Raw genomic sequence first — 23,965 nt, forward strand, 5'->3', positions numbered from 1 at the left:
TGTTTAATACAACAAAAGTACATCGAATTACACCTAAAATAATTAGAGCTTTGAGGATTTTAATTACACAGTATATCCTATTTTTTTATAAAGAAAATATAATTCGATTTATATAATAAAATCTATAATTTAAACATATTATAAATAGTGTTTAAAACTTTTTGTACCGTTTTTATCGCTGTGAATTGTCTTAAAGAAAAGCAGTACTAGAAATAATCCTGAGATTAGAGACTAGTTGTATAATTAATACGTCAAGTAAATTTTTAAAGAAAATTGTACTAAAATATTAAACTATTTGCATACTATATTAATTTATTATACAGGGAAATGTAGGGGATGGGCTGCCACTGCTCTCAAGCTTATCTTAAAAACACATAAAAATGATTCACTACATGGTATAATAAACAGTCTTATTAAATAAAATTAAAATACAGTGATTCTAGAAATGTTTCTATTTGAAAAGATAAACTGCACATTTTCTTCAATAAAAATATTAGTAAGAAAAAACTAGCACAAAACTTCGTCAAACCGTAGTTTAATTATTACAAATTAATTAGCTAAAATATGTGTATTAATTAGTAAATACAACATAAATTTGTTAATTAAGAGAGAAATTTGAATATTGCTTCCGTACTCTTTTTCTTATTCTGAATTATAATTTGGCGAAAAAATGGAACGCTTTTTTATTTATATAAAATATAATATTTGAAACTGTGGGGGCCTATTTATATATTCATTTATTCATTCACTATGGACAAAACTTGGCGGCACTCTAGTAATAATGACATGACGGCGGTGGAGGGCAGTACATTATTTGGTGAACCTCAACGGTAAAACAACGGCTGGTGGTGCTTCGTCAATCGTTCATTCGCATAACTAATCATTAAATGTACTACTGTAGCTCCATATTAGTGTAATTGCCACCCGTCACTATCTGTCCGTATATAATTTATTTACATCTAAATTTTGGGCTTAAGATTTTAAATATGGATTTTTGTTAATAAAACTTAAAATGTTTGATACAAAAAATGCTACAAAAATGAAACTCAAAATTTATCTGGTTCCTTGCTGTAATCTGATTTTAATACAGCAAATAAGCTAGCTGTAATTTATTAAAATTGCTGCATCATTGTTCCAGCGATTCTTCGTGAGTTGTGATGTTACCAAGCAAGGACATCATTTCCACTTTTTCCAGAAGAAGGAGGGTGGGGGCAGAAGTTAGCTAGCTAGTGGTTGTTTTTTAATATATTCATTTCATTAAGATTCATGGTATTTCATTAAATGACATGTATTTTTTTGGTCAAATTCAAGGGGTATAATATAATATCATATAATTTTACTAGCACCTACTAGATAAATTATATTGTCACTGGTAAATATATATTTATCGGTGAAAATGTATTCCGATATATGAATAAAATTACATATTTTAAGAATTTTTTTCGGGATAGATTCAATACTATCTTTGAGAAATGAGATAACCTGAAAATTTCTGGTTTAGAACCAGGGACGTTATTTCAGCTTTTTCTAAAGTGGGGGCAAAATTTGGTCAGTCAGTAGTCATTTTTTTAATATTTTGATTTCATTAAAGATTCTTAGTATTTAATTAAATAACATGCATTTTCTGTCTAAATTCAAGATGGGGGGGGGGAAATACCTCCACCTGCTGCCCCCAAATGACGTTCCTGTCACATATTTTATAGAGGTCCTTTGAGGACCCTTAGACGAATAGCAAACGAGGCCAATTGACATAAATAGCATTAGCGTCTGACTACACTTTTTGGTGAAATCAAAATTTAAGGTTAATAGTTAAGTGATCGTCAATAATGGCGTTATGCTGCAGTACCTATGTGAGTGGACGACGCGCGAAGATCACACCGGCATGCGAGCCTGCCAGAGTCGCCAAGTGAAAGTGTGCTCGTCACGCTAGTGCTACCAGTGCCGCCAAGTTTTGGGCATAATAAAACCTATATATAAATAGGCCTCCTACAAGTATATAGCTTTATATTAAAAATTTAAAATACATATTAAAATTGTAATATTTACGCCATAAATATAGCTTAACCTTCAAATATATAATATTCTATTAGAATTGTCAACTAATTTGCGAAATGGAATCGTTAACTATACGACGTGATCCCCGCGTTATATAATAATTTAAACGCTAAATATAAATAAAATAGTACATAATAGTTTGGGAGGAGATATATAATTATATCGTTCATAAGAAATAGATTACTTTATATTATATTAACCAAAATTTGTATTATTCTTGTACGTTTTTTTAATTTGAATAAAAGAGCATATATAAATTATTTATATGTTTCATATTTTCATTTTAAATATATTTTTTTTAATAACCTTAAAAATATATTTTTATTTTATTGACTAAAATTATTATAGCCCTCTTAACAAAACTGATTTATTAATTTAATATTTATTTTGCATTTTCATTAATGGCCAATATTTGAGCTGCTTAGTACGAAACGTCAGTCTGATTGTTTCGTTCATGAATTTAGGGGTGTGTTTGTGTCACTGTTGACTTTTATAATGAGATTTTCATACATAATTAAATTACTAGTATTAGGTAAGAGAATGTGAATAACATTGAAAATATAACATCTAATAGTTGTACAATCGATGTAAGAGAAACATCAAGTTTTTAATACATGAATTGCACTATTTTAGTAATATTCATAAAAATTGTTGAAATATTTTAATATTTTGATAGACAATGCCTATATTAAACTTAAGCTAATCGCATAATACGTGTAATAAAAACATGAGTTGGTCTTTTGTGTAATTTTTAATTCGATTAATTTTCATTTAGGTTATGTTTGTGTAAGATTTATATTCATTATTTATATTTTCAGCAATATTTATCTCAAATAACCATGCGTCGCGCGTTCTCGAACTGAGCGATCGCTTCCTCGAAATAAGCCATGATGGGGATTGGCTAGTAATGTTTTACGCGCCATGGTGCGCTTATTGTCACCGACTCGTGCCTGTCTGGGCTCACGTAGCCCAAAACCTTCACACTTCATCTGTGAAGGTGGCTAGATTAGATTGCACTAGGTTCACGTCCGTCGCGACGCATTTTAAAATACGAGCTTTTCCTACCATCATGTTGTAAGTATCAAATGTATTATTCATTTTGGGTAACATTGGCAACTTAGGAGTTTTTCAGTTTCTATTTTGTCTGGGAAATTGGAATTAGTGATTATTATATAATTATAATTCCGATAGATCAACACAAATTATGTTTTCCTAGATTTTCCTAATCTCACAGATGAATATTCTAATAAATAATTAAAATAAAATCGAGCTAGTTGTTCATAGTGACATATATTAAATTTAAGGTGTAATAAGATTTTTTAATTAATAAAATAAATATTACTAATTTACAGGCTTTGATTTTGGCCCGGTGTCTCAGTACTTTCTTAGTAATTGTTGATTAGGATTACCCTGTTATAAGGCATGGCTAATGACTGTCATGTTGCAATGGAAATTTTGCAATAAATAAATTTGTTAAAAATGTTATTGTATAAAACCGAAAGTATTTTTTATTCTTAGGCCAATGTTACTATAAAAGACAATATTGTATATTCTTTGCTTAATATTTCAAGTTTAAAAGGCGATTTAAAACATGAATATAATGGCGAACAGTCTAAAGATGAACTTATTAATTACGCTCTACGAATGGCCGGACCTTCTGTACTTCTCGTGACAAAGCCTCATACTCTCAGCGACATTAAAGAGACTAATCCGTTGTTCTTTGCGTATGCTGGACAACAAACTGGTCCATTATGGGTAATTATATGACCAACTTTAGATCGCTTTAGCATTCATATCTCATTTATAAATCATTGTAATTTTTCAGGATATGTTCTTCTATTATGCTGAAAAGTATCAGCCGGTCATAAACTTTTTCGCAATGACTTCGGATGTAGCCAATCGGCATATCACTCTTGATAGCGTTCCAGTTGTTTTTGTGTATAAAGATAATACGGCATATATATTCCCAGGTAAGTCACTGTTAATTAGATATGAGAGTTGTTTGGGAAGTTCTTGTAATACTCACTTATATTTTACTTTGTAGAAAATCGAACTTTATTGGAAGACAGGAAAGATCTAAATATGTCGATGCAGAAGTGGATCAACGAAGAGAGATTCGGAACATTCCCCAAAGTTTCAAGATCCAACATAAACGAGTTTATGCTTTTGGAAAAATTTCTAGTCTTAGCAGTAGTTGAAGAAAATAAACTTAACGAAATAACAACGGAAGAAGCAGAATTTCGCGATATGATTGAATCTGTGATAAGGTATACATTTTATTAACACAATAATAAACAAATTATTAACAAAGAAATAAATCAGTAAGTTCATAATTTAATGAAAGTCAGAGTAGGAATCTTGAGGAAAATAAAAATGCGTAGTATTTATATTCCCTCATGTGCAGGTATATGAAAAAAACATTTTTATACCTTAAAAGTGAGTTGTTACATTATTTGGCAACCAAACCAGAAAAGTATGCTCAAGAATACTGCGCACTTAGTGATTATACAAAGTACACAGTGCCCTTGAGCTCCTCAATTGATGCACGTAATGCAAAACATCCCGCAAGCTGATAAATCTGTAGTCCGCCTGAAATGGGGCACTCAAATCGGTTACAACTTTTGTGTTATGAAACACATTTCATAAACAAAATTAAGTGATGTTATTGTTCTAGAATAGATCATGAAATGACATTTTTTGCTGCTAAATGGATTATTAGTGGATGACCCAAATAATAATAAACCAAATTATCCATTTTTAAGAATTAAGTCATGACAAACTTTATCAAAAGCCTTTACAAAATCTGCTACTGATCTCGATACACGAATACTTAATAATTCTCAATTATAGCTTTGTTTCCCTTTTTATGTATAAGAGTCACTTTCGTAATTTTCCATACATAGGGAAATGTATTTGTTTTCGATAGATTGAAAACAAATAATATTTTATAAGTAATTAAATATGTATCACCAATATCACAATAATTACTCGTAGCTGTTGATTGTTACCTTACTGTAATGCATTGGACTAACGCCTGATATATTGCAATAGAGAAACATATTTATTTATTTTTAAGGCAAAAAAGGGACACTTTACACAAAGACTTCCAATTCGGTTGGATCGGCTCACCTGATTTGGCTAATTCTATAATAATGACTTCATTGCCAATCCCTCACTTGATTGTGATCAACTCGACGACAAAACATCACCATATACCTGAAGACGATCCAAACAAATTGACGCCAGAAGCCATCTCGATATTTTTGGAACAAATTTACAATCAATCTGCTCCAGTAAATATTATTATAATAATATCACTACATATATATGAATATGCCATTATATTATACATTAATTCTAGATATACGGCGGTGATACTTTTGCAGTTCGTTTATATAGAATGTATTATCAAGCAAAGACTTCGTTGATATACATGTGGTCTGGCAATCCTGTTTTAACTACGTTGATATTCGGTTTGCCGATGGGATTCCTTTCTCTCATCTTCTATTCGGTTTGCTGTACCGATATTCTCGACGCTGAAGAAGAAGATTCTGGTGAAGGTGTGTATTATGATAATATTTGTATAAAAATGCTTAAATAATTATAATATTATTATTGAATATATTTTGCAGAACCAGGACACGAAAAGAAAGAATAGTGCGCATTTAATTTAAATAAATTGGTACCAAGTCATTTGATTAATAGTTTCATAATAATGAAAAAGGTCTCTACCTCGATAATTGCATTCTTGATTTGTTTTAAAGCTTGGCCAAATATTACTTAAAATTAGCATTTACTTTAAATAGTAAGAAAATATGATCTTTTATGTGATAATTGATATTGTTCAAAACATATCTTGTATTTCATTCCACTTTATACAACAATTTTTTATCTTTTTTTAATAATACATATTAAATTTTATTCAGGGTGTGAATTTAAACGATTGTGTGTTGTTAATATAAGATTCAACCATTCACATAACTGATTGTTCTGTAAGGACAGCAGTATAAAATGAATGACGCTCATCTATTGTCATTGACACTAAAATCTAATCTTTCAGCCATTTCCTTTCATATATAAAATATATCTTATAACTTACATATAAACATTGGTTCATCATAAAATATTATTCTGGTGATTGATGTGTCAAAAAATAAATAAATAGTGTTTTTAACCCCTTGCCACGTTCAGGATTGTATCAAGACTTGATCTACTAGTTTACAGACCAATTATTAAGTATATGTATTATGTTATAATTATATACATATATGTATAATGTACATCGTTTGATATGTCCGTAAATTAGTACAATATTAACCGTGGGAAGGTAATGTAAATTAATGTTTTTATAAAAAATAATAATTAATTGTAAGTTGTATCTTAAAATGGTTTTAGAATGACAACAAAAAGTTTTTTCAACGTAAATTGGGCCAATCGTAAAAGTTTGTTAATATAAATAGTCGTTAGCGAACCTAGATATTTAACTTGTACAGTCTTTTGTAAAAATTATACAGAGTAATTCGTTACTTGCGTAATTTATAAACGACGATTAGTGTAGATTTTTTCAGAAAAAGTTTTTTTGTTATTTGTGCGTTAAGTTGAAGATTGAATATTAAAGATTTTATAAACCTTTATTATGGTATTGTTCTATTTGAATCTGATTGAATTTGTGCCATTGTTTACAATTATTTATAATTTTACTAGTCATCCTTGATTAAATGTTTTCGTATTAATTTAAAAGTTTTTTATTCTTATTCCATTCACTCAGTAATAAAATTGTGTACCAGAGTAATGGAAAATGATTACACCTTATCCACATCCCTTCAGTTTTTCAATTGCTCTTCGGAGTTCAAAAGATCTAAATAAAACAGAACTGCATGATATGGAGTCAGAATATTTAGCTATTATTTATGATAAAAATACATGTAACTGACGATAGTTAAACCTTTGCTTGCCAAACCTTTTAGGCGCACTATCTAAATCAGGGGTGGCCAACCCAAATGATCTTGCGGGCCACTTTAGAAATGCATCATAATTCCGCAGGCCACATATAAAATTAGATATCCCCATATTAGATTTAGATACACTATAGACATATTTTGAAGTGAAAAATTGAAACATAATGAGTTATTATTATTGTGTTTACTATTATTCTTACATGTAAACATAAATAATATAATAATAATGATACTAAACGTACATTGTAAAGAAATATATAACACTAAAAATTAAATTGTAAAAGTGTGATGAATCTCGCAGGCTGGAGAAATGTTCAAGGCGGGCCAGCATGTGGCCCGTGGGTTGGCTACCCCTGGTCTAAATAATATAAAGTCTGACGAGCGAATGAAGTTCACCACTGACACAACTGACTCAACACACGATAGCTCAATTACTTCCCACAAAGTACCTGCTGGAAAATAATACAATGAATAACCAGAGGTTAATTTTTTCCATCGAAGGCCTTTCTTGTTCCACATAACATCAGTTGACATAATTTAGCTGACTACTTTGGATTGTACTTTTTCCAAGCTTTCTCTGCTTCGCTTAAGATGTTTCTAGGGAATCTCCACGCAGACTTCATAGAAGCTAATCATGGCCCCTACATCATGAATCGGGCCCCCTCTTTTTTTAAGAATAAATAGTTATACTATTTTCTTTAAATCTTTTTTAAATCCTTAATACGGCAGACATTTTTTCAATTTGGGTTTTGATTTTTTGAGTGATCCCACTGGTCATTATTAATAAAGCAACTCGATTGCTTTATTAATCACCAGTACTCTTTTTACACATTCAGATCTTATTTTCTGGTCTTTTATAAATTCTAAGCCGTATAATTTTGTTCATATATCATTGGTATATTGAATGTTACTAATTGCTTAACCATTGCGTATTTCTTCATTTTTTCTCCAACCGATACCTCTCTAAAAATTGTCTCCAAGCATATGTTAATACGAACTTTTGAGTGGAATCAATTTGCACCTCTTTCAAGAATGGTGAGATTAAATAGAAGAGAAAAGAGTTGCAATCTTATCGTAAATAATACAATAGTAATATTAGTTGTTCTTATTTATTAAAAATTGAAAAAAATACATGTAATATATCAAAGCATTATTCAAGATTTTAAAAAGTTTAATGTTTATTCATAAAAATAAAAGTACTATGATAAAAATTTACGCCATAAAAAAATTGTGTGAGATTAAGTGTAAGTATAAGCAAATTAAAAGTAATGAGTATAATAAAAAATATTACAAACATAACATTATGATTGAATCGCTGAATGCAAAAAGAGCATGTATCTGTGTTTTAAGATGTTTGGAAAACATGTATAGAAATATCCTTATTGAAGTTAATGTAAACCTTAGCTTTTGTTAGCTATTTTTATCTATGTAATCATACTATTAGTAATGAGCAGCTCTGATAAATTGGCTGGATGATTTTTGATTTAGCGATTCGTATTGCGTGTTTAGAATGGTCTGCATATTTAATATAATCAAAATGACGTTTAATGCCATAATAAGCCATCGCTAATCGTCTTCGTCCGAATCGAATAAGCCTTTTCTCCTTTGAAAATGAAGCGCAGTCGTCTTCTTAGGCATCTGCTGATTCACAGACTCCAGTATCTGAATAAACTCATCTTCGCTCATCCTTCCCCTGACTTGGCCCCTTTGAGCCATTTGGATTATCATAGATTCGACCATTTGACCCTTTTCCGGCTTAGCCAGCTTTAATGTGTTCACTAAAAATGTAAATAATAATAGTTTTATAGTTATCGAAACCTACTTTTTTGTTTTTAAAAACAAACTAACGTCGAGCTCTCGCGTTTTGATCTAGGATTTGAGAAAGCATTCCGTTTTTATTTTCTTCCATTTGTTTAGCGCGCTCTTGTTGTGCTTGTTGATTGTCTTTTGAGCCCTGAAAATATGAGGAAAACAATGTTTATAATGAGCCTTAAATATCACTTAACCTAAAAAATTTCAACAAACACATAATTTTCGCAATTTTATACTTTAATGACATTCGATTACAACTCGTGTTGTTCTAATAGATTATTATCTCAAATATAACAAAAATATACAGTTTAATGAGTATTTTTCTTAAAACTCGATATTTTATGGACGTAAATCAATGATATGACACATATTGTATATATATTTTGCTTTATTATTCCAAATCAAAGTTTAGCTCAAATGTATAAAAATATATTAATGCATTTTAAAAATAAATCGTATTGATAAAAATTTTTTTTTACGAATATTTTTGTTTTAATTTTGTAAATATTAGATTTGTTACTTACCCCATATTGAGAATTGAGCTGGGCTAACCTAGCCTCTCTAATCTTAGCTAATTCTGGATCGTCCATGCCGGTATGACAGTCGCTCCTCGTTCAGTGTTTCCTACTGAAAAAAACAACAGTCGCAAAAATATGTGCAATGTGAAGTAAGAGTTTTTTTTAAATAAAAATTTAATCAGTAGTTTAAGATTTTAGGTAAATGTGTAACATACAAATTACAATTTATAAATATTTTTTTAATTATTAAAAATATTAATATTTGATAAAAAATAACAATATTTATTATTAAAAATTTAGTATTCGTCAATGATGCTTTTTAAATTATTATTTTACAGCCAAAACATACTTAATTTAATGCTGTGAGACAAATTTCTTATATTTGCAGTGTAAGTATTAGCTTTCAAAAAAATATATTAGTATATCAATAACTCAAAGTGTAAATCAGCTATTTCCATGTTCGTGAGATAATTATGTGCAATGCCATACAAAATATCAAGTAAAGGATTTCATTATCATTAAATTAGCACTGTAATATGTCTATTTCCACTATTTTGTTCGCGGGTTTGTTCGAAAATAAATTCTATTTAGATATTTCTGCACATTGCGGAGTCAAAAATTTTACACTTAATACATATATAAATTTCAAATATTCTTTTAAAACAAAAATTAAGCTCTAAAATTTATATATTTAGGGATATACGAATATTCTGTCAGTCTGGCACTATCCTTTTACAAATATTAAATGTATGTGTTTATTTTTTTATATAATTATATAATATAACATAATGAATTTGCCGAAATACACTGAATCAGTTGTAGCTAGGGATTCTAATCCCGGGATCCTGAATCCCGGGATCCCGGGATCCCGAATGATTTTCAATACCCGATGAGTCCCGGGATTATAAAACATAATCCCGAATTTTTCGGATTGGTTGATTTATCAAGCACAATCGAATTATTATTGACAACATCGTTATATTTCGTGTACAAACTTGCGCGAGTTGCACGTGTCATCTGTGAATCTTTGAGGCTGTGAGTCTGAACGTGCTTTTTCAGCAGCAGGCTGCTTAGGAACCAAAATCAGATCAAGACTAAATGATAAAACACTTGATGCTTTGATGTTACTTCGTGAGTTTTATTCAAAATAATGTTTTCAATTAATTGTGTCTATGAATGTACATACCTATGTGCATACATTGTCAAAAGTTCATTTTTTTCTTCTCAAATAAATATATAAGACCTTCCCTTTTTTATTTTATTATATTATTTTCTATTTTAAGTCGAAGACTAAAATTATACGTACTTTATACATTGTACGTTATAAAAAACAGATGTAAAAATATATTGTATTATTCATTTTAAATTATTTTTATCGATAAAATAACATGAAAATTATTCCGGGACTAGTCCCGGGATCCCGGGATCGACTAATTGCAATACCGAAATCCCGGGATCAAAATTTTGGCCCGGGATTGGAATCCCTAGTTGTAGCGAATCTTTTTACGTGCACGTGCCAAAATATCCCAAGTATTAATAATAAAAAATACTTTATTTTATTAAAAAAGTTTTAAATTTATACTAAAGTAAAAATGAACTCATAACCAATAAAAAAAAACCATATCAGTTAGTTATTATTAAATTTTTGCTGCTGTACATTTGATGTCAAATGCACAACCAATTGGATTTATCGGTCAATCTATCTTTTGAACTACATTTTATATTTTTAATTTTGGAAAATAGTGACTCACAAGCATATGTAGAAGAGAAGATTAAACAGAGTATGTAGTCAAAAAATTATATCACTAAAAACGCATGCTGCACAGCGAGTAATTAAGAATTTACCGGTCGGCGGTCTAAGGGTTAATAAAAAAATAAGATTTCTTAACAAAGTAAATTTTTAATTTATTTTTATTTAAATGCTATTTTTTGGTGGAAATTGATTGGAAGCAATTTTAATTACAAATTTGTTGTTTTGAGGCAAACATATTCAAACGAGCGTTTGTACTTGAAGTAACGATTATGGTAACACCGTGGAACATCACTGTTGGCGTCCCGCGTTCGCGTCAACACCCAATGTTGTAGTCAGGTAAAGCTTTCCGATGAATTTCAACTGCTCAAACATCATTTTTGAATCGGTCATGCATATAAAACTAATTTCACATAGTTCTGTCGATTATTCGAATTAATTTTACGTAATTACAATGCGCAAGCGTCAGAATCATTGATCTGTCATTTTTTTATTTCCACTACGTACAACAGCAACTGAGTAAGGCGCTCGCGTCGGTTACTCACATTTATCATACAAACTTGATTAATAAGCGTACGTTTACTATGTTCATGTCTGTTTGCAGGAGTGAATTCTATTTAAACAGTGGCATTTGAACAATCATATTAGAATGCATAGACGGGGAGGTAAGCGCATCCGTATGGATGACCCTCCTCCAGAATATGAGAATCCGATGACGCCGATGACTCCGGCCACTGAACATGGAGGCCAATCGGTGCACGAACCTGATAATTACATGAATTATTCATCTTACACTCAAAATGAAGGCGCCGGCTCAGTGTGAGTTGATTTTTATTGTATTGTATAAATATGATAAAATTTTGTTGTTATTTTTATGTGTGTTTTGTAGTGACTATGGCGCTATGGAAGATGCGAGAGATAAAGACGATTCAATGGAAGGCTCTCCGCAGCCACCCGCGACCCCTCAACCGACGAAAAGAATCACTAGAAGCAGAGGAAGAGGCGCGTCGAATATATCGAGAATGCCTCCGCCTGCAGCGCCTCAAACGCCACCAGTTCGCAAACGCAGGCCTGGACGACCGCCTCTTCAGCAAAACCTCGTCCCTTTGGCTGTATCGAGTAACGAAGACGAAAGTAGCCTTTATTATATACTGAGAAATTGTAAAGTTTCTATTAATGTATGCTTTTTTATTATTTATTTTTGTATGTATCAATGATTGTGTGTTATTAAATGTGCATTTTTTGTTTAGACCATTGTGGACGATTGGATAGAAAGTTATAAGACAAATAAAGAGGCAGCTTTGATGCAATTGATGCAATTCTTCATCAATGCTTCGGGTTGTAAAGGGAGAATTACGCCGGAAATGTCGCAAATGGAGCATGTTCAAATCATCAGGAAGATGACTGAAGAGTTTGACGAAGTAAATTTATGCTTAAGATATGTTACACCGAAAGTTTTTTTAGATAGCTTTGATTAACATACTTTATTGATCTTTTTTATTGCCACACATTTTCAGCTTTATATGTTTTTGCAGTACTGTTCAAAAGAATTTTGCTTTATATGGTTGAATTTTTTACCCATTTCTACTTTTCTACGTTTTTTGAACTATGCAGTTTCCAAATCTAGTTACCTATCATTTATTTTAATCTAATAAAAAAAATGTTTTTAACAAAAAAATACTGGGATCCTCTCATAACCCAGTTAACACATAAGCGCTGTGAAAACAACGGAAAAGATTTTAAAAAGGGTCTTTCAACCTAATTTATTTCGACATTATTTTTTAATCAATTATTTAAATAAACTATGTATCTAACTAACTGTCAGTCACTGCTTTCGACACCAAAATTAACCATTGATGTGACAATTTTCAAACCATTTAAGTTTTATGTAGAATAAATAGTGAGTCTGTTCTATGCAGATGTTATTTCCTTTGATACCTCGAGGGCAATAAATTCTGTTGTAATTTTTTTGATGTAATCCTCGAGTTACAACGATTTTATTTAGGAACATAACTTGGTCGTAATTAAGTTAATACCTGTAATAAATATTGGGTCTGTCCTATATAGATCATAAATCAAATACAATGCAAATTGTTTAGTACCACTGTCGATTGCTAATTGAAAAGATATTATTTTTGTAAAATTTAGATAAGATATTGATTGACGACTTCTGCAAATTTTGTATTTAAATATGCACTGAATAAAAAGTTATGATTTTTTTGTGAACGGAACGTATTTTCCAAAAGTTGCGTCTTTGCGCAAACTCGTGTGCCAGAGCGTCTTAGTGTTAAAAACTCATTTCATCATAATTTTTCGACTATTCATGATATCTAGACTTTTGGCAGTGACTTTTTATGTATACAGTTCTAAACTCGTATATTATATAGTATACAATGTTTATTTCGATAATTGCAGGAAAGTGGGGAATATCCTCTCATAATGAATGGTCAAGCGTGGAAAAAGTTTCGCACAAATTTCTGTGATTTTATACAAACATTGGTTAAATTGTGCCAGTATTCCATCATATACGATCAATTTTTGATGGATAACATCATATCTTTATTGACTGGTTTATCAGATTCTCAAGTTAGAGCTTTTCGTCATACAGCTACTCTTGCAGGTATGTATTCTGCAGATATTAATTTTAACATAACTTGGACATTTATAAAATTTATATTTAACATTTTAGTGATGAAACTGATGACAGCTCTGGTAGACGTAGCATTATTAGGCAGTGTCAACTGTGATAATTGTTTGCGTCAATACGAAGCAGAGAGGTTAAAAGCTCGCGATAAGCGCGCGTCTGATCGTCTCGAGGTTCTCGTAGCTAAAAGGCAAGAACTAGAAGAGAACATGGACGAAATTAAAAACATGCTTTCTTACATGTTCAAGTCTGTCTTTGTGCATAGATACAGGTTATTATTATTTTGAATATGCAAGTCTATATTTAGTTTTCTTAAATATATATGTTTATTTCAGAGATACTCTACCGGAAATTCGTGCCATCACAATGGCCGAAATCGGCATATGGATGGAAAAGTTTCCGGCAAACTTCTTAGATGATCTATATCTCAAATATATAGGATGGACACTTCACGATAAAGTCGGAGAGGTTCGTCTCAAGTGTCTTCAAGCTTTGCAGCCGTTGTACAGCTGCGAAGAGCTCAAGAGTAAATTGGAGCTCTTCACCAGCAAATTCAAAGACCGTATTGTTTCTATGACTCTTGATAAAGAATACGATGTTGCAGTGCAAGCTGTTAAATTAGTTATAAGCATTCTAAAGTGAGTTATTTTAATAATTAAAAATCAATATGAATTGTTATCAATACTGTTTTAATATTTTAGGATTCACAATGAAATATTATCTGATAAAGACTGCGAACACGTATATGAGTTAGTTTATTCATCGCATAGAGCTGTGGCACAAGTATTATTATTTTTAATAATCTAATACTCAATAATATAATTAGATAATCATTTTATAACTTGTGATAGGCAGCTGGTGAGTTTTTGAACGTAAGACTTTTCAAATTAGAGGACGAAGCTCCAATCATCAAGACTAGTAGAGGAAAGAAACGTCTTCCCAATACGCCGTTGATTCGAGATCTGGTTCAGTTCTTTATTGAATCTGAGGTGAATATCTTGCTTGATTTATCTATAATAAGGATTATTTTTAATTCAAATGCAATTTCAGTTGCATGAACACGGCGCTTATCTAGTCGATTCATTGATTGAATCTAATCCCATGATGAAAGATTGGGAGTGTATGACTGATTTATTGCTGGAAGAGCCAGGAATTGGCGAAGATACGCTGGATAATAAGCAAGAGTCTTCTCTCATCGAGTTGATGGTCTGTTGTGTTAGACAAGCGGCCACCGGCGAGCCTCCAGTCGGTAGGGGATTACAGCGCAATAAAGCTCATCACACTCAAAAGGAGCAGAGCAAAGTGTCTGAAGACAGACAAAGATTAACGGCTCATTTCATTCAAACTCTTCCTAGTCTGCTTCAAAAGTACAGCGCCGATGCCGAGAAACTAGCTAATCTAGTGGCTATACCTCAACATTTTGATCTGGATGTTTACACCACAGCTCGTCAAGAAAATGTATATGTTTATTAATATTATACATATATAGAATGATAAACTAGTTGTTTGTTCATTTCAGTATTTAATGGCACTCTTGACTAACATAAAAGATATTGTGTCAGTCCAATCCGAGAGCGAGGTTTTAGAAACATGCGGAAAGACCTTGGAAGTGTTGTGCACTGAAGGAACTGCTATTTATACGAGATGCAATGTAGCAAGATCTACTATTACAGACATGTGTGTAAATCGTTATAAAGAAGCAATAGACGAATGGAGGAATTTAGTCGATGATGTAAGTTTAGCTTTCGATACTTTTTAAAAGTTTTTGAGTTAAGACTGATAATAAATCTTTCGGTAGGGCGAAGAACCTGATGCTGATGAAACGTTCAACGTTGAGAACTCGTTGAAGAAAGTATCTATCATGTACATGTGCCACAACTTGAACAGCACTAATATATGGGATTTAATTTTTGATGATTTACCGAAATGCATGGAAAAATCAGTGTTTCCTACTCAAGTTTGTATTTAATTTATTCTTACGTGTTAAGCGATTTGCTGTATTAAAAGATAACACTAAACGTACAAGTGGAAGTATAATTGCATTATAAAAGCAGTTTTTATGGATTTTCCACCTTCTATTATAAATTATTTAATAGCCACGCCTCTTATAATATAAAAAGTTTTTGTAAAGTAATTGATTTTTTGTGTTTGTTGTATATTTTAGGCTCTGATCTATTGCATCAAATGTTGTTTCTTCTCAATCACATGGGGATTGGTCGATTTAGAAGAGAAGCCCCACAACAGTCAGAATATTGAAGATCTGAAGAATCATTTGCATTCGTACATTGACGAATGTAAGAATATAATAGCGCAAGGTTACGATAATAGTCTCAAAGAGGAGGTAAATATAACCAATATGTATTATGTTAGTAGCTCGTGAGGTTTTAAATTTCTAATTAATTCATACTAAAATAAAATATAAGCTTTTAGTATATAAAATAGTACGGCACTGATCGATTAGTGACATGCCACCGCCGCATTTGCATACATACACTGAAACAATTTGACACATGCGCAGTTGTGTTAACACTAACGTTTTTGCTGCATGAAATATGATATCTTTTGAATTAATTGTTTTTGCGCCCTCCTATTGACCAAAATTCGGTTTGAATACACTTTAACCAATATTCTCATATCAGAAGTCCGTAGTAATATCAGTAAGGATAGCTATCATATTTTAAAAATATAGTGTTATATCGAAGTGCAGACAAACTATAGAGCAACATGCGAAATATGATGTCCGTCTATAGTTTTTCTTCTGCTTATTTTTCCCTGAGAGTTGAGTTGGCTTAGTTTGTATTTTGGATTTGACCTAATAAATTATATTTTCACTAATAAAAATCTACCAGTGAAAATGTATTCCGATATAATTTCACTGATATGACATTTTAAAAACTATTTTCGGGATAGATTTGACTGTTTTTTTTAGATTTTCTATGAGTGATAACCTGAGAATTTATGATTTATAATTAGGGAATTTTCCCAGTGGAGGGGCAAAAGTTGGCCAATTAGTGATCGTTTTTTTTAATATTTCGATTTCATTAAAATTCGTAGTACATACATATTTCATTAAATGACTTGCATTTTTACGTCCAAATTTAAGGCGGGGGGGGGGGGGGGGGGCAAATGCCCCCACCTGTCACCCCGAAATAAAATAAATTAAAAAAACTTTTAATTCAATAGACTCGTCAGTCGGTTGAGTGTTAATATGACTTTTGCACATGTGTTAAATTGCTTCATTATATGCATGCTCGTATATGTGTGCAAGCTTGGCGTTGACCTATCGCTAATCAACCAGTACGATATAAATTAACAAAATCAATTATAATTTATTCGGACAGTATGTTTTTATATATTTAATATAAAATAATTGGTAAATAAATTTTAAAACCATAAATCTGTCTTTTGTATTGAATTTTAATTGTTTTTTTATAGGCTTACGTCTCAATATGCGATCTCCTCATATACTTTTCGGAACAATTGTATTCGGTGCATCACAAAGACGAATCTGAAATGCAGCATTTGGTTTATGAGACTGACATTGATACTTGTGATCTTTTGAACGCGTTCGTCCAACACTTCGTTTTTGTACAGCAGAATTATGGTACGTATTAGTACAAGTTTTTTTATTTTATCTGTTCTGATAGGTTGTAATATAAGTTCTGTTCACTTCAATATTAGTCGTACAAATGAGTTTTAGCATATTTCTTTCGCGGGTTTTTGCGAGTCCAAACACTCGAGTGATTGTATGTAATTTTTATTTAATCTTTTGGTTGCCAAAATTCGATATATCAGCTTTTGCTACTTTGGTGAGGATAGTCGTGTTCAACGTCAACATTGAGGAAGAATTATGTATGGTTTTAATGGGTTGTAGAGTATTTGTTTCAAGAGTAAATAACATTTTTAATATAGAATACATTGATATTTAGATAGTAATAACAAAATACTCGGCAACCAAATGGTTAAAACTGTACATAATATGTCTTAAATTCTGATAAAGATGGCTAATAGAAATTGAGTGCCGCCTAATATATATTCAATTCATCTGCTTCTAATATTAATGGCATTGGAAGCACAAACTTTAATGACGCTGTTTCCTTAATGGCTCTTATTACGAATACAGTTGGATGAAGAAAAGTATTTTTAGAAATATTATATTTCATGATCAGTTTTTGTTATGGTAAAATTTATAAATAGAAAATAAATTTAAATTCAAGCCTTTTTATTTATATTCAATGGACACTGCAGTCATTAAAAACAAAATTAATTGAGATTGAATCATAACTGATGTGTCGCATATTAAATTTTATTTATTCTGAAAAATTATCATATACAGACAAAATCTCTTGAAACTTATTGGTATAAAAAATACAGACATAAGGTGATCGGGTGGTATTTATCCATCATGTTCGCTGATGGTAATCCATGGACTTATTTGTCTTCTAGTGTTTAACGATGAGTACTGTAGTATCTACTTGCTGAAATCTATAAAATGAATATTTGTACTATATGAAAAAAGATTTTATTTATTATTTTCCCCTTGAATAGAGATTGAATCGTTTTTTGTACAATATGTAGATCGTAAAATAATATTTTTTTCAGCATGACGACTATAAATTATATAATCAATTTAATTTTACTCACATTAGCTGTTTTAACCCGCTGACAATTAAAATTTAAGATGCTATTAAATTTATTTATAAATATTTTTTTAAATAAATATAAAACACACTTTAATTTTAAATTAATTAGGTTTCAATGCGACCCACAGATTGAAAATTAACTAGTCAAAACTTTTGACTATGTTTTTATAGCTCCTTTTAATTCAAAAGTTATTATATTTTTTCTTTTAATTTTTCGTTGTGCGAAATTCTGCTGCTCGTTCTCATGCAGCGGGCTTAGAGATAAAATGCTTTAACGGTAGTAGTAAATGTATTTTGGCTTTCTTGAAATATTTTTTTATATGACATGATATAAATGTTTTTTTGTTGCATCAATGGAAAAGAATTGAAATGATATTTTTTTTGACGTTTTTATTCAAATGGCTTTGTGCAAAAAAATGTGCCTATACAATAATTCTATGAACTGCCAGTTTTAACCCTTTGGTTGCCGAAATCCGATATATTGACTATGGCGAAAATGATTGTATCCAATGTCATCATTGAAAAATACATTTTTAATGGGTTTTAGGTGTAAGAAACATTTTCTCTGAACGTGTTTGTTTTATTTTGTAATACATCGATATTCCATAATAAAATAGTGTCGAAAAGGCTCGGCAACCAAAGGATTAATCCATATGTTTTGGTTAAAGATTAAACATCTTAAGTATGCTTTGTTATACTTAAGACTAAAACTCATTTATACTTTTGTTACAATAACGAATTTAATAAAACTTATACTACAACCTATTATATATGTATATTTGTTAAATATATAATAAAAATAAAGATATTGATATTAAAAGAGGGTTTAATATATTTAATCGTACATATAGCACTTTTGATGGTAAATTTGTGCTACATAAAGTGCTGTATGCTGATTGGCTTCTATTTATATTTATCTATATGTATATTTTCATTATATATATTTGAGATAAAATTTTGGTTGCGATCTAGCCAATTTTTCCAATATCCAGGATCTATTCTCTGTGTACATACATGTTGATTTTTTTTATTTATATACCTATATATATATATTTATTTTTATCGAAAATGCCTGTACATATTTTGTTTATTATTATTGGTTGACGGTATGTTTTATTTGTTGGTTCGATCGTTATAAATGTAAAATATGCATTATTCAGAATATTGCCTGGAGATAGTAATTTTTTTTATTATTAAAGATAAATAAATACACATGTGGTTATTATATATTTAAATGATAAACTAGAGGAGTTCAATTGTATAGAGAGAAAGATAAAAAAAAACTCATATTGTGTTTTCTGTTTTACATGTCACGCATCGATTTATATATTAATCGTGACGACTTACTCATTGTCATCCAACGTGGGTAAGAATATATTTATATGACTTCACCTCACACGTTGCTGAATCTCGTATGCGGAAGCTTTTTTTCTCTTAGTAATGGACTAACGGGCAATTTTTTCTTATATAATATATATCTGATCCGTGCGTAGTGACGTGACCGATTCTAAATAATGCATATTTTCAAAAATCATTAAGCAAAACAAACCGAATCATTATTGTTATCGCTGTTTTCTACTACGACGATCGATTGAGATTGTATAACTTTTATTGTCATTACTAAGGAAAAATTGGCCCTAGTCGTGCATCATTATTTATTTATAATATATGTTTTATTTTCGGCTTAACATTATTTTCCTTAGCTTTTTATGTACTTCGCCAAAGCTTAATATAACAATTTTATATTTATTTTTAACGATACTCTATGTAAAAGTGTAAATTTTGATGTCGTTTCATTTACCAATTTCATTCTTAAAATTTAATTTCTTTTTGTTGACAAATTAACTGCATGTATGTTTGAATGTATTATAAAACCGTGCTTTCTAACATTACTTTAACAATATAAATTGCATATTTTATGGATTACGTTATAATTAACTCTTTGGTTGACGAAAACCCATTTCGGATCGGATGTTATCATTGAAGAATGAATCGAATACATTTTTAAAGGTTGTTATGTATTTACTTTGGGGGCATTTTTATTAACTGATTTATCGATATTTAGATAGTAATCCCAAAAGGCTCGGCAACCAAAGGGTTAGAGATGTTAATATAAGTTACATACGTATGCCCCAAAGTAACAGAACTTATTTATAGAAATGTTAAGGCTATAGAAAAAATAAATATATATAAAAATATGTATGTATTTTTTTATTTTTTCTGTAGCATTTACAGTTCATGAAATCAGAGAATTTATAAAGGCTTGTTTTTTGTTTATCATGGATATTCATGGTGTTGTTTTATTAGATAAAATTGTTTTTGGTCAAATTTAGTGCATACATATTTGCTACTTAAAAAGTATTGATACCTGTCTAAATATATATGTATTGCTCATCATTCTACTCATGGTGTAAAATTTGATTTAAAAACTTTGGTAAAAATTTCGACTACTTTAGTATCAATAAAAAAAATAGTCAAATTAAATCTGGATCTGATTTATTTTGTATAAAGAGGTATGAACATAAAAAAATACCGAGTATTTGGTTAATTATATTTATAATTCCCACTGTAAATATTACTGTGATGTAATTATCAAACATTCAAATCAACTATATCCACGGTAGAAATAAAAAATCAAATTTATTTAACCCTTTAGTTGCCCAAATCCGATATATTGACTTTTGCTACTTTAGAAAGATGTCATTATTGAACAAATAATCGAATACATTTTTATTTATTTATACTTAAGGGAAAAATAACATTTTTTTATAATACTTTATCGATACTTAAATCGGCAACCAAAGGGTTCAGCAACAGTTCACAAAATATTGTTCTAAAAATGTGCTTTTATAAATATGCAAATAGTATAGTTAGAAAGTATATAATTTGTAAGTGTTTAATATATTATTTCATTATATAGACTTAATTTTTATTATAGTTTTGCATTTCATATAGTTAATCATTGATAAATATCTATTAACTATATAAATTTAATGATGGATTGAATGTTATATTAATATTGCAGACGGTCAAGACGAAAGAAGAATAGAAGAACTCCATAAAAGGCGTAATTTCCTCGCTGCTTATTGTAAACTTATCGTATACAACGTAATTCCGACGAAAAGAGCATCGGACATCTTCAAGCACTATGTCAAAGTAAGAAAAACAGATGATTTAAAATGAAATATTATTATCCTAATTTGCAATTTTTTTAATTCAGTGTTACAACGATTATGGAGATATCATCAAATCAACTTTGAGCAAAGCTCGCGAGATCAACAAATTAAATTGCGCTCTAACGATGGTCCTAAGCTTACAGTCGCTCTTCTCCGAGATGCTCGCCTTGTCAGACGGAAAAGTTTCGAAGTCGATGCAAGAGTTTGTGGATCTCAAAGTATAACTTGCATCCTATTGTAACTGGAAATATCAAATTTTAATCTAATTTTACACATTTTAGGAATTGGCCAAAAGGTTCGCTTTGTCTTTCGGGTTGGACGCACTCAAAAACCGAGAGGCTATTACGGCTTTGCATAGAGCCGGTATAGCCTTCGCCATTCAAGAATGGGGTAACGGCAGCGAAGACGGAAGTGTGACTCCGCGAAGCGATCCCAGTTCGCCACCACCGAATCTCATGTTTTTGGAGATCATGTCAGAGTTTACGAACAAGCTGTTGAAGCAAGATAAGCGTGTAGTGTGAGTTACTTTTTAAAATAACAATTTTACTTATCAAAATATGCTCCTATTTGATCTAATGTTCTCCCTACGAGATAACAATGAATAATAAACGATATTTATACAGATATTTACATAAAATTGGCCGAGGAAAACAGTGTTATAACTCTTAGGCACTTTTTTCACATGGTGCACTTTTGTCTTCTATCGATTATTGCGGTATCTATTCATTCGTTTATTTTATCTGAATGTAGATCTTTTGATTCTTCATTAACCTTCGGAAAAATATTATTTATCTTTGAAGCATTTATGCTATGGCTGATTAATAATATATCTGATTCATTTGCAATGCTTATATTGGGTTGATTCAATTTTCGCCAAAATTGCAAAAATCAATATATCGGATTTTGGTAACAAAGGGTTAATAATCAATAAAGGTATTGCCGGTATATTGTAATGAAAACGAAATTCATATTGCAGTCTGAGTTTCAATAACCTAATAATTCCCCTTTTATATTCTTGTAGACTTCGATTATTGGATCAGAGAGTCGCCGCCGGAATGCCATCGTCACGCAGTGAGGATTGGCATCCGTTACTTTTATATAGAAACTCCTTAGTACACGGAGAAGTAGAATCTGTGCCGCAAACAACTAAGAGGGTTTATACAAGAAAACGCAAAGATCATGGTTTGTTTTATATACATATATTTTTATTAATTATACTATATTTGTGTTATGTATTTTCAATATTTTTTCTTTTTAGGTCAACATGATGATGACGATGGCGACGACAATAATGACTCTGATCAGGATAATCAGGGGTAAAATCATAAAATAATATTTTATAAATAAAATAAATATTGTTATATTTATATTATTTTTTATTATTTTAGGTATTGATAGGATAACATTTTGTACAATTTGTTATTGTTATTTATTTATTAATAAGATTGGTTATTTTTATACCAAAAGCGCAATGTTTGCAGAAATATTTTTACATATATTTTAATTTAGTATTACAAATAAAGTTTTTAAAGTAAGATACAATTTCATTTATCCAAGAAGTAATTGTGTCGACATTTTTTCCGTCCGTATGGGCACAATCCTGGATAAGTCTTCGTTTTCACATATCGTCCCGATTCCCTCATACAAGGCGGCGCTTCAAAGCAATGGGCTCTACAAGGCCACTCGTATTGGCATCCATCTACAATTTTTTCAGCGTATTTGCAGTACTTTTCTCGCTTTTTCCTTTCATCTTCCTTAGATTTCTGTGAATCTTCCTTTTTTACAATTTTTCTGTGTCCATCGGAGCAGCAAGGATCCGTTCCTCCACAACATCCGTTTTCGTCACTGCAGAACATAACGCAGGAGTAGTCTTTGACTGGAATTGATTTGTCGATATATCCTTGAACATTTCTGAAGTCTATCTTCTCTTTCGGACATAGATCTGCACAGTTGATTTGAAGGCACAAGAATCTGGCAGGATGAGTAATCTCAGTTCCGCATATAATAGCCATTATTACGATAATTTGAGGTGTTATACGACCGGAATTTGGAGATAAATTGAATGGATAAAATAAAAATGAAATGAATGTTTTTTTATATATTGATTTAAAAAAAAGTTCTTTTGAATATAATGATTATATGATTATTATAATGACAAAACATTAGCTTTTATGATTTGAGAGCTAAAAAAGTATTTTTGAAGTAAAAATAAATCGGGACAAGTCAAATGTTATAGTTGGAATTAATATCAATTTTTACTACTATAGTTGTGTCAATTTTTCACTATATAAAGCAAGGATGGGTAAGTCAAGTAAGAGCTTCAGAAAATATCCTACTCACCAAAACAGGTGTCTAATCTAGACGTCGATAGAATCTTTATTTGTGCACTTTATTGTTTAGTCTTGCTGA

At 30.6% G+C, this 23,965-nt stretch overlaps 3 protein-coding genes across 4 annotated transcripts; 2 read left to right on the forward strand and 1 right to left on the reverse strand.

The window, feature by feature from the left end:
- The first annotated feature begins 2,468 nt into the window (after nt 1–2,468).
- Nucleotides 2,469–6,788, forward strand: Tmx3 (Thioredoxin-related transmembrane protein 3). The gene is made up of 8 exons (XM_088206168.1): nt 2,469–2,587; nt 2,874–3,129; nt 3,627–3,810; nt 3,881–4,025; nt 4,100–4,322; nt 5,132–5,348; nt 5,417–5,615; nt 5,688–6,788. Exons 1-8 carry the CDS (start codon nt 2,551–2,553, stop codon nt 5,711–5,713), a joined length of 1,287 nt encoding a protein of 428 aa, XP_088062294.1. The 5' UTR covers nt 2,469–2,550; the 3' UTR covers nt 5,714–6,788.
- A 1,318-nt stretch (nt 6,789–8,106) lies between these two features.
- On the reverse strand, nt 8,107–9,511 carry PDCD-5 (programmed cell death 5). The gene is made up of 3 exons (XM_088206081.1): nt 9,350–9,511; nt 8,862–8,967; nt 8,107–8,791 (listed from the first exon to the last, which is right to left on the reverse strand). The coding sequence occupies exons 1-3, from the start codon at nt 9,413–9,415 to the stop codon at nt 8,580–8,582; spliced, it is 384 nt and encodes a 127-aa protein (XP_088062207.1). The 5' UTR covers nt 9,416–9,511; the 3' UTR covers nt 8,107–8,579.
- Nucleotides 9,512–11,386: 1,875 nt separating this feature from the next.
- Nucleotides 11,387–23,091, forward strand: SA1 (stromal antigen). 2 transcript variants are annotated; one of them, XM_088205032.1, is made up of 20 exons: nt 11,387–11,432; nt 11,698–11,912; nt 11,983–12,271; nt 12,344–12,514; nt 13,509–13,713; nt 13,783–14,008; nt 14,073–14,375; nt 14,439–14,520; nt 14,589–14,726; nt 14,788–15,195; nt 15,257–15,469; nt 15,536–15,694; nt 15,902–16,078; nt 17,173–17,341; nt 21,406–21,536; nt 21,601–21,774; nt 21,838–22,073; nt 22,578–22,738; nt 22,815–22,872; nt 22,945–23,091. In XM_088205032.1, exons 2-20 carry the CDS (start codon nt 11,743–11,745, stop codon nt 22,949–22,951), a joined length of 3,477 nt encoding a protein of 1,158 aa, XP_088061158.1. In that variant the 5' UTR covers nt 11,387–11,432; nt 11,698–11,742; the 3' UTR covers nt 22,952–23,091. The 2 variants fall into 2 exon arrangements, with proteins under 2 accessions (XP_088061158.1, XP_088061159.1); XM_088205033.1 differs by having other exon boundaries at nt 21,415–21,536.
- The last annotated feature ends 874 nt before the right edge of the window (nt 23,092–23,965 follow it).

Source organism: Plectrocnemia conspersa, unplaced genomic scaffold (genome assembly GCF_051122295.1).
Source record: "Plectrocnemia conspersa isolate PC_06_02 unplaced genomic scaffold, ASM5112229v1 ptg000002l, whole genome shotgun sequence".
In the NCBI taxonomy this organism is placed as follows: domain Eukaryota; kingdom Metazoa; phylum Arthropoda; class Insecta; order Trichoptera; family Polycentropodidae; genus Plectrocnemia; species Plectrocnemia conspersa.